This window comes from Diabrotica virgifera, chromosome 6, assembly GCF_917563875.1.
Source record: "Diabrotica virgifera virgifera chromosome 6, PGI_DIABVI_V3a".
Lineage (NCBI taxonomy): Eukaryota > Metazoa > Arthropoda > Insecta > Coleoptera > Chrysomelidae > Diabrotica > Diabrotica virgifera.
In genome coordinates, this window is record NC_065448.1 from 178,328,677 (window position 1) to 178,340,796 (window position 12,120).

Here is a 12,120-nt window from a genome sequence, read left to right on the forward strand (position 1 = left end):
TATTCTAGGGTAGACGATAGCTATCATAGTTGATTGAAATATTATTCTCGAGTATTATTTCAATTATCTGGGGTAGTTTATCGCCTCACTTTTGGCGCCCAACGTGGGGCGCCAGTGAAACGAAAAAGCGATGGACTACCCCAGCTAATTGAAATAATATTCGAAAATATTACCTCAATCAACTAAGATAGCCATCGTCACACCCTTAGCTTAGCTCAGTCACTCAGGTGTATGTTCGTCTTGTCCTAACCTCAGATATGAACTATGAAAATTGGAATGGAAGCAAACAAAACATAGTTTTTAACTTAATCATGTTTATTGTTCATAGAGATATAATAAATAAAATGACTTAGTAAATTGCATTAACAAATGTATTCAAATTCTTGCCAAAAACTAACAATTCTGGATTATACTTATGGCTTTTGGTAGCTGATGGTATCTTCTTGATGTCGTATGGTACTGCTGCTGGTTCTGCAACGGGCTCTGGGGTTGTAGGTGTTGTATTCCACCAGGCCTACGGATGTTGGTCGTTGCAGTTTTGGTTATGTGGTTGCAGCCCTGATGACATGGTCCTCGTTGTTGTATCGCCGGCGATTTGAGGGTTGTTGAAACTCCCGGAGGGAGAAAAGTGGTTTCTTTCCAAAAAACTATAAAATAGAGACACATATCAATCATCAAGAAGAAAAACCAACGTGTGCCATCTGCCGTTCTAATCGTCAGAAAGAGTAGCAGATGACAAGAATAAATCAAATGAAATTTAGATGAGAATAGTTAAAATTCTGATTACTAAACGTGCATACATGTAAATTAAAAGATAATGAAACTAAAATATCAGAACACATGGTCTGACATTGGAAGTTAGGTTAGATAAAAACAATATAAAAACTGTTAGATGGAGAAATATAATTACTGTAAGAAATTATTAAAAAAAACTATGTCTAACTCACCCCAAGAGGAAGATGATTTGTTGAAATAGAAATGATTTATTTTTCGAATTACATGCCTTTTTAAGGATTAATTTTTCCCTTCCAGTGTATGTCAGGGAGTAGGGGGTCAAGTCGATGAAGTGACACTGTCATTGAAAACGACGTTTAAAATGACAACCAAGTACTATGAAGTAGCGGCATGTTCCGTATTGAAAATACAGATATTTGGAGAGTATGAATATACGAGGTATGTTCAGTATGATGATTTAAATAAAAAGAGATATATTAAATAGAAGATAATAAAAAAGGATAATAACATGATAATCAAAGAGGATAATAAAAGAGCGCCAACCAATTTTTAAAGGGGGAAATGGGTAAACCAAATAGAAGAAGATAATTATTAATGAAATATTAAAGAAAATAAGATAAAATAATTATTTAAAAATAAAATATCAAAGATGTGACGTTTGTAACGTTACACACTCCTCTCACCCATCAGAAAAATTTTGAACACACGTGAGAAATTTTTCTCACAGAAAACAGGAATGTTACAAAATAACAGCTTTGTAATAAATTAATGACAAAAATCTCTTCAGAACGCTGAAGAAGGGATTTGAATCTTGATTTTGTCACTTTTTGAATTTCATAATAATTATTTTTGATCGAGTTATGAAGCATTGAAAATGGCCATTTTCGCATTTTTCAAATTTTTAATCGCGTATAACTCGACAATAGTCAATTTTAGAGAAAAATGACAAGAGACCTTTTTTTGCTCAGAATGACCCAGATTATCTAAAAAAAAATTGTTGGAAATAAAAAAATTATTTTTGTGAATTTGTTTAAAAAAAATTGTTTAAAAAATTTTTCGACCACGGAACTGCCCGGCACCCTGTGGATATGTTATAATGACCTCTTTTTGAGTAAGTTTATGCAAAAAAATCTAATCGAAATAGTTCCGTTAACGGGGGCGACGATACAGTTGGACTATAGCGCTAATTGTTAATAACTAAAAATAACAGCTTTGTAATAAATTAATGACAAAAATCTCTTCAGAAAGCTGAAGAAGGTATTTGAATCTTGATTTTGTCACTTTTTGAATTTCATAATAATCATTTTTGATCGAGTTATGAAGCCTTGAAAATGGCCATTTTCGCATTTTTCAAATTTTTAATCGCGTATAACTCGACAACAGTCAATTTTAGAGAAAAAGACAAGAGACCTTTTTTGCTCAGAATGACCCAAATTATCTAAAAAAATTGTTGGAAATAAAAAAATTATTTTTGTGAATTTGTTTAAAAAAAAATTGTTTAAAACATTTTTCGACCACGGCACCGCCCGGCACCCTGTGGATATGTTATAAGGACCTCTTTTTGAGTAAGTTTGTGCAAAAAAATCGAATCGGAATAATTGCGCTAGCGGGGGCGACGATACTGCCCGGTCTAGACACGTTTTACGAAACGAAATGTTATCCTAAACAGATTGTATAAGATTAATGTTTCTTTCAAAGAAACATTTAATTGATTACGATGCCCACAGAGTGCCACACTCGTCATTCTTGAAATCCATAAAAGTTTCTCATCCTTAAAATGCAGAGGCAGAATTTATGGCTTTTCTGGTCATTATCTAAAACCGCAAAATGAGTCGACATGATAAGTGGGGTTCGAAGGAGGCAGTTCATCCCAGCATCCGCACGAGGTAGACACACCCCTGGTCGCTAACAACATACCCTTTCGAGAACTAAACAAAACGCCTTTTTGTTACCAAAATAAATAAAATATTTACCGTTCGTTTTGTTACATTTATTTTTATTGTTTTCAATTAATTCCGTCAACATCACCACAGGAATAAAATGTTTCTGACTACTACCAGAGGCGTACGACGGGGGAACATGAATGGTTGACCCTTCTTCTCAAATTCTACGCCACTGGCGGAATTGCTATTTTAGTGCAATTTTTTGATTCTTCAATACTTTCTATGTAAAAAACATACTCCTCATTCGTAACGATAAAGCCATCAGTTTTCGAGACATTTGAAGCTAAAGACGAAGAAGCATAATACATTAATCAAAATAAGTGTGCCTTTTCATTTTTAACTTCAAGTATCTCGAAAACTAATGACTTTATCGTTACGAATGAAGAGTATATTATTTGCATAGAAAGTATTGGAAAATCTAAAAATTATGCTAAAATAGCAGTTTCATCAGTGGCGTAGAATTTGGGAAGGGTCAGCCATTCACTTTCCCCTGTCGTACGCCTCTGGTATTAACCACAAACGATTTTGTTTAACATAATTTTGTAGGGTGTACAGTACCTACACTTTCTGCCAAGTACCATAAGGATATGTTAAATAGCTTTATAGTACCGGGCACACATAATTTTTAAAGTTTTAAATAAAGAATAAATTATTTTAAAAAAAGAATACTTTAAAATAATTTGACATATCCGTGTGATACTTGGCAGAAAGTGTAGGCACTGTAGGTACACCCTACTAAATTATGTTAAATATTCGTTTGTGGTTAATACCAGAGGCGTACGACAGGGGAAAGTGAATGGTTGACCCTTCCCAAATTCTACGCCACTGATGAAACTGCTATTTTAGCATAATTTTTAGATTCTCCAATACTTTTTATGCAAATAATATACTCCTTATTCGTATCGATAAGGTCATTAGTTTTTGAGATATTTGAAGTTAAAAATGAAAAGGCACACTTATTTTGATTAATGTATTCTCCTTCGTTCTTAGATTCAAATATTTTGAAAACTAATGGGTTTATCGTTACGAAAGAAGAGTATGTTTTTACATAGAAAGTATTGGAGAATCAAAAAATTGCACTAAAATAGGAATTCCGCCGGATGCATAGAATTTGGGAAGGGTCAATCATTCACGTTCCCCCGTCGTACGCCTCTGGTAGTAGCCAGAAACGTTTGTTTAACATAATTTAGTAGACTGTACAATACCAGCCCTACTTACCAAATTTCGTGTTGTTGTCCCATGCCTGTCAGGAAATATTCAAAAATAAATAAAATAAAAGTTTAACTTTGACACCCTGTATTTCGGTTATTATCAACTTTTGTACTAAGGTAAGTTAGCTTAAATCGACCTATTTTAAGCTCGGCAATCTAAGGTTAAGCTATGGCCCATTCTTTACCAAACACCCTGTATATAATATATAATATGTTATCTTGTATATAGATGGAAAATGCGAATTTCTAAACCCAGTTGGATCAATAAAAGACCGTATGCTGATTCGATGCATTGAAGACGGCGAAAGAAGTGGAATCCTGAAACCTGGTGCAACAATTATTGAAGTTTCTTCTGGTAACACAGGCGTCGCATTAGCTTGGGCATCATCAATTAAAGGTAATTTTTTCAACATTTCTACTGCCGAAAATGATTTTTTTAAGTTTTTTCATTTTTCAAGTATCTTTTGGAAATTTTATAAATGCCAAACCAAGACAAACTGCAATTACTTTTATATTGATGACTGTACTTTACTATAGCTTTAACACGTTTTTCACTTAAGGTTACAAATGCATCGTGGTATTACCGGACAAGTATTCAATGGAGAAGGAATTTCTCATTAAAGCGTTTGGTGGACAAGTCGTAAGAGTACCAATGGGAGCACCATATACAAGTGAAAATGGAATGTATGGAAAAGCTCATGCTCTTCATAAACAAATACCAAATTCCATTCTACTAGATCAAGTAAGTAAAAAATCTGTTGGTTTTAAACTTTAGATGTATTGATATACACTAATAATCTTTAACGTTAGTCATTATTGTTAGTCAATTAAAGATTAATCTTATATCGGTCATTGCCTATTCTTATAAATTGCACTTATAAAGTTTTGCCCAAAATATTGAGACATTGCGACTCATTCTTGAAATACAGTATTTGTTAGTTGCTCTAATTTATTTATTGTTTGTTATCATTTCCCAAATAGCCCCAAACGTTGTCTAAAGGACTCATATTCGGAGAACGTGCAGGTCAATTATTCATTATTTAAGTTTCGTGGTGTTCTAATATTTCACTATGTACTAGAAAAATAAGACCGAGTATCATCGGTCTTTTCCTATTGGTAGGGGAGCCCAAGCGGGGATTTTTGCAGTTACTCGACCGCGTCAGATTATCATATGGGGAGAAACCTTGTTCCCTCGACCATATTATATTGGATCTTAACACAGGGGAGTTCGTTAAGGGGGCCTGAAAAAAATCTATCCTTAGAAACACTCGAAATCGTCATATTAAGATAAGGTAAGTTAAGTACATGCAAAAGAGTGTATATTTCAAAAATCTGACAATTTGAGCAGAGCGTAAGGAAATGGGGGAGTCACAAAGTTTTACAAAAAAAGCGAATATTTCTAGAAATAAACGTCAAATCGAAAAACTAAAAATTACTTGTTATTTATTTTTCAAAAATTTATCGAATGATACTAAACACGACCTACCACGGAGAGGCGTGGGGGTAAATTTAAAATTGTAAACACGAATTTCGCGATATTTCGCGAAATGAACATCAGATCGAAAAACTGCAAAATAAACGTATTCAATATTTTTGAAAAATCTATCGAATGGCACCAAATACGACCCCCCACGAAGGTGGAGTGGTGGGATACTTTAAAATCTTAAATCGGAGCCACCAATTTTTATTGCAGATTTGGATTATTTACGTAAAAATAAACAACTTTTATTCGAAACATTTTTTCTAATTATAGATAGATGGCGCTATAATCGGAAAAAAGATTGTTGGAAATTGAAAATTAAATTAAAAAATGGAAAGTCCCCACTAAAATGGAAAACTTAACTTTTTTTGGTTTTAGGACATACTCTTCACAAGCCAATAGATCCCAAAGCGCTCGAGTAACTGCAAATTTAGCATACTTCCCTCCCCTACTAAATTATTTAAATACTTTTCTTTTATCGTTGATAATTATATTTTTTATTATTTTAAATTGTTACATATTAATATCTAATAATTAATAAAATGTATTAGTCTAATGAGCATGACGGAGCAACATAGTTATTTTATGTTATTTATTTTTGAAGACAAACTATCTGATAAGACTAATATTTTTTTAACACTATTGGCACAATATTATTATTTAACACTGGTTTATTTTTAGCTTGTTTGATAGATTAATATCCAATAATTGTTTATCAACTTAAAAATATATGACGCATAGGTATCGCATATATTTTAATATTATTATGAACAAATATTTTTATCGGTGAAATAGATGTGAACGGTTGTAAATTATTTAGTATTGGCTTACTTTTATCCATTATCTTCAATAGATAAAATAATTATTCATGAGTGTAGAGTATGATTTTTCTACTATTTGACATAATAATTATATATAAATAAATTTGTACTTATATTGTGCCTAAACACTTGCTTCTTCAAATACCTAACACAAAATTAGTAGTAGTAATAAGATTAGTAGTAGTAAAGAGGATGATGCATAAAAGAGATCCTAATCAACTCATATGGAAGCTTATAATCAAGGCTTTGCATTGGTTTCATTCCTAACAAAATGATGGGGATACTTTTCTTACAGCGTCTCTGTTTCTTTTATTGCAGTGAAGAATTCGTATTATTCTTTTTCTTTTCACACATTGTCGTGTAACTTGGCTTTAGTTATAGTTTTTCTCCATTCTTCTTTATTTTTACCTACATAATTTTAGTGACTCTAATAATCTGTTCCATGTCATCTCTCTTTTGGTATTCTTCTCAACCTTTCGTTTATAGCTAATTGGCTCTGCCAAAGCCATTTTTCAGAAGAAAAAACCTTTCTTTTCCTAAATTACATCTGGTATGGTAACTTTTCTAATTAGGGAGTCGGGTCCTCTTCTTTCTATTTGTCTTATATATCTTAGACCAGTGCGCATCTGTAAAAATATTAGTACATTAGGACGTTGCGAGGTGACTCAAATTTTTTGCAGCAATTGCATGAAAATAACTCAAATCATAATATTTGAGTTATCCTCCCTCTCAAAAAGGTCCGGAACATTGTTTAAATAATCAAAATGTCAAAAAATGAAGGAAAATTCGATTTTTTTCTTCGTTTTTTTATTATAACTTTAAAAGCATTCATTTCCGAGAAAAGTTGTACTGACATAAAAGTTGCGAAATTAAATTTCCTACAATATAAAGTTGGTTAAAAATTTAAAAAATAGTCACCCTTGTTGCAAAATAGCAATAATTGCGAAAAAATCATACAAAAACAAGTATTGGCATTTTACGTTTTTCAACCATTTATGCTACACTTAGGAGCTTCATATTGCACCCAGAAAAACTTTATGATACAGTAAAACAATACTGTAAATTTCATTAAGATCGGTTCAATAGATTTTACAAAATAAATTTTGAAATCCAGCTTTCGCAAAAAAATTTATTTTTTCAAAATGTTACAGGACTGAAAATAAATCAGACAGCAAGTTGAATTTTTTTGCGTATAGAAGTGTACTGTATCTTTCAGTTGAAATTTGCAAAATTAAAATCGATTAACTCAGCGTCAGGAATTTTTTTAAATAAACATTAATTATTGGTGCTACGCGCAGGACAGCGGATAGTTTGCTCTGATTGGGCATTCCAATGACCTTTGAGATAATGATTGATACATTTTAATTTTTATTACATTTCGATATAAATAAATAAATTTGTTTATTGCAAAATAAAAACACCTACTCTATCCTTTTAAATAACACTTTTTTTTTAGCAAAAACTTTCTTTGTTCATATATTTTAACTTAGAGAATAAAATATTATTATTTTTAAACATATACAATTGTTTAAACAATATTTCACAAATAATAATAAAATTAGTTTGAGTTTTGTGGAATTAAAATATTAAAATACAACAAAATATAGAGTAAGAAAATAATATATTAGATAAAGATTGGAAGGTGGAAATCAACTTGTGTGAATCGAACACCGCTGTCCTGCGCGTAGCACCAAAAATTAATGTTTATTTAAAAAATTTCCTGACGCCGTGGCAATTAATCGATTTTAATTTTGCAAATTGCAAATAAAAGGTAGTACACTTCTATAATCAAAAAAAAATTCAACTTGCTATCTGCTTTATTTTCAGTCCTGCTACATTTAAAAAAAAAAGATTTTTTTTTGCGAAAGTTGGATTGCAAAATTTATTTTGCAAAATATATTAAACCGATCTTAATGAAATTTACAGTGTTGTGTTACTATATCATATAGTTTTTCTGGGTAAAATATGAAGGTCCTAAGATTAGCATAAATGGTTGAAAAATGTAAAATGCGAATACTTATTTTTGTATGGTTTTTTTCGCAATTATTGCTATTCTGCAACAAGGGTGACTATTTTTTAAATTTTTAACCAATTTTATATTGTAGGAAATTTAATTACGCAACTTTTATGTCAGTACAACTTTTCTCATAAATGAATAGTTTTAAAGTTATAAGCAAACAACCAATAAAAAAAATCGAATTTTTCCTTCATATTTTGACATTTTGAATATTTAAACAATGTTCCGGACCATTTTGAGTGGGAGAATAACTCAAATATTATTATTTGAGTTATTTTCAAGCAATTTCTGCAAAAAAAATTTGAGTCACCTCTCAACGTCCATCTAAAAACAGATGCACCCTGGACTCTGTGCTTTAATGAATCTTCTTACTTCAATGCGTGTCTTATCTCTTGGTTCATTATTTTTCTCAGTTTTTTATTTTCCTCTCAAATATTGTTCTTCTTCTTGCTCTCTACAAAAAAATCGACTTGTTTATTGGCGGATTACTACCACTATGAAAGATTGTCACTCCATTTTTGTGCGGTCTGACGATACGGCGTTTGGGGATTTATGTCTTGCTATTTTAACCATTCGTCTTTTCTTGAACTTTACTGGTTTTATAAATTCTTAATTTTATCTCAGTGTTACTATATAGACCAGGGCTCATCTGTAAAAATATTAGTACATTTGGATGTTGAGAGGTGACTCATATTTTTTGCAGGAATTGCTTGAAAATAACTCATATAATAATATTTGAGTTGTCCTTACACTCAAAAAGGTCCGGAACATTGTTTAAATAATCAAAATGTCAAAAAATGAAGAAACAATTTTATTTTTTCTTCGCTTTTTTTTATATAACTTTAAAAGTATTCATTTCCTAGAAAAGTTGCACTGACATAAAAGTTGCATAATTAAATTTCCTACAATAAGATTAGTCAAAAATTTTAACAATTGTCACCCTTGTTACAAAATAGCAATAATTGCGAAAGAACCATAAAAAAACAAGTGTTCGCATTTGACGGTTTTCAACCATTTATGCTACACTTAGGACCTTCATATTTCACGCATTATATCATAAAACCTTATATATAATATCATAAAACAATACTCTAAATTTCATTAAGTTCGGTTTAATAGATTTTGCAAAATAAATTTTGCAATCCAGCTTTCGCATTTAAAACTCATTTTTTCAAAATGTTGCAGGACTGAAAATAAAGCAGACAGCAAGTTGAATTTTTTTTTACGAATAGAAGAATACTGTACCTTTCATTTGCAATTTGCAAAATCGGTTAACTACTACGGCGTCAGGAATTTTTTAAATAAACATTAATTTTTGGTGCTATGCGCAGGACAGCGGATAGGTTTGCTCTGATTGGGCATTCCAATGACCTATGATAATGATTGATAAATTTTAATTTTTAGTTCATTTCGATATAAATAAATAAATTTGTTTATTGAAAAATAAAAACACATAGGTACTGTCATTTGAAATTACTTTTTTTTAGCAAAAACTTTCTTTGTTCATATATTTTAACTTAGAGAATAAAAGTTTATTATTTTTAAACTTATGCAATTGTTTAAACAATATTTCACAAACAATAATCAAATTAGTTTGATTTTTGTGGAATTAAAATATTAAAATACAAAAAAATATAGAGTCAGAAAATAATATAATAGATAAAGATAGAGAAAATAGAGAAAATAGAGAAAAAAAGAGCTAAGAACAAAGATGTACACATGGCGTTTATAGACCTTAGGAAGGCATACGACACCGTGCCAAGGTAGAACTGTACAAAGCAATGACTAAAATAGGGATACCACCTAACCTAACACAAGCAATCAAAAACATCGGAAACAAGGTAGTTGCTAACTTCAAAACAATAAAAGGATTAATACAGGGATGCCCAACGTCACCGACTCTATTTAAAATATTTTTAGAATACGCACTAACAACTTAAAAGACAAAGTGTAGGGGTATGGGAATACTCAAGGTAATGGCTCAAGATGAAGAGGATATCAGTTACATGGTAAGAAAACTAAAAGAGGAATACAAAAAGGTGGGCCTGGAAATAAATATGAAGAAAACGGAATACTTAGTAATATCGGAAGAAGACGTAAAAAACTTAGAAGTAGAAGAACAAGTTGAAATAAAAGGAACGAAGAATTTTAAATATTTGGGCTTTATAATGTCGAAAAACGGAACAACAGAAGCAGAAATAAAAAGTAGATTGGGACAAACAAGATCTTGCATCAGACAACTCCATAATGTAATCTGGAATAAGAACATCAAGGGAAAAACAAAAAGAATGATATACCAAACAATAGTAAGAAGCATCATGACATATGCCGCAGAAATTTGGGTCATACACAAAAAAACCCAAAAAAGCATTCTGGCAACCGAAATGGAATACTGGAGAAGATGCTGTGGTCTCTGCAGAAGAGACAGAATAACAAATGAGGAGATAAGGAGAAGAATGCAAGTGGAAAAAGAGGCCCTGCAATATATAGACGAGAGAAGACTGAAATGGTACGTCCACGTACGCAGAGCAGAAAACACTTGGATAAACAAGGTTGCAGAATGGAGCCCAAGAGGAACGAGAAGAAGAGGACGACCGAGAAGATCTTGGAAAAATGAAGTCGACGAAGCCATGTCTAAGAAAGGATTGGAAGACGGAGACTGGGAAGATCGAAAAAAATGGAAGTCCTGGCTGACGGAAGGGAAACGGCATTAGCTGTAGACAACCCTTTATATATATACAAATTTGGGTGGAAATCAACTTGTGTGAATCGAACACCGCTGTCCTGCGAGTAGCACCAAACAATAATGTTTATTTAAAAAATTTCTTGACGCCGTGGTAGTTAACCGATTTTAATTTAGTAAATTGCAAATGAAAGGTACAGTATTCTTCTATATGTAAAAAAAAATCATTCCTGCAACATTTTGAAAAAATGTTTGCGAAAGCTGAATTGCAAAATTTATTTTGCAAAATCTGTTTTATTGTTTTATTATTATTATAAATTGTTTTATTATTATATCATAAAGTTTTTCTGAGTAAAACATGAAGGTCCTAAGTGTAGCATAAATCGTAGGAAAACGTAAACAAGGGTGACAATTTTTAAAAATTTTAACCAATCCTATATTGAAGAAAATTTAATTAGGCAACTTTTATGCTAGTGCAACTTTACTCGGAAGTGAATATTTTTAAAGTTATAATCAAAAAACGAAGAAAAAAATCTAATTTTTCCTTAATTTTTTGACATTTTGATTATTTAAACCATGTTTCGGAGGGAGGGATTTCGGCTTTTTGAGTGGGAGGATAACTCAATTATTATTATATGAGTTAATTTCAAGCAATTTCTTCAAAAAAATATTAGTTACCTCTCAACGTCCATCTCAAAACAGATGCGCCCTGGACTAATATCGGTTTTGCCATACAGTGTACTTGATCTCTCAATTCTCTCTCGAGATCTCCATAGTGGAACAGTGTAATACCAAAATATCTTACTTCCAGTACTCATAGGCGTAAGCAGGGGGGTTTGGGGGTTATAACCCCCCATTGTGATGTACTTTGAGCTCTATATGCTTAACACTATCATGTGTTGCTGACAAATTAAGCCAGTTTGAATTTGTAACCCGCCCCCCCCCTTAGGATCATCCTGGTTACGCCGTTGCCAGTACCGTTGCCGTTGAATGACTTCATCTAGGATTAACATAAAAAAGCATGGTTTAATGAGTCGTCCTTTCGTATTCCGTTGCCTATGTCTATAGGTTGTGTAAGTTGTTCATCTAGTCTGACTTCCATCTTATTGGTAAGATGTTTTGGTAGATGTTTTCAATAATTTTTAGAATATTCAAGCTAAAACATTTTTCTGGCTTCTCTTATCCCTTTCCATCCATTAGTACAATAAGCAAAATCGCTAAAGAATTTGC

General features: G+C 31.7%; 1 protein-coding gene across 1 annotated transcript in view; it reads left to right on the forward strand.

The window, feature by feature from the left end:
- LOC114336914 (cystathionine beta-synthase) overlaps nt 1–12,120 on the forward strand; it is an 82,786-nt gene that overhangs the window by 20,587 nt on the left and 50,079 nt on the right. The window contains exons 3-4 of the mRNA XM_028287305.2: nt 4,119–4,286; nt 4,450–4,631. Coding sequence (XP_028143106.2) covers nt 4,119–4,286; nt 4,450–4,631 — 350 coding nt within the window. The remainder of the gene's footprint in view (nt 1–4,118; nt 4,287–4,449; nt 4,632–12,120) is intronic.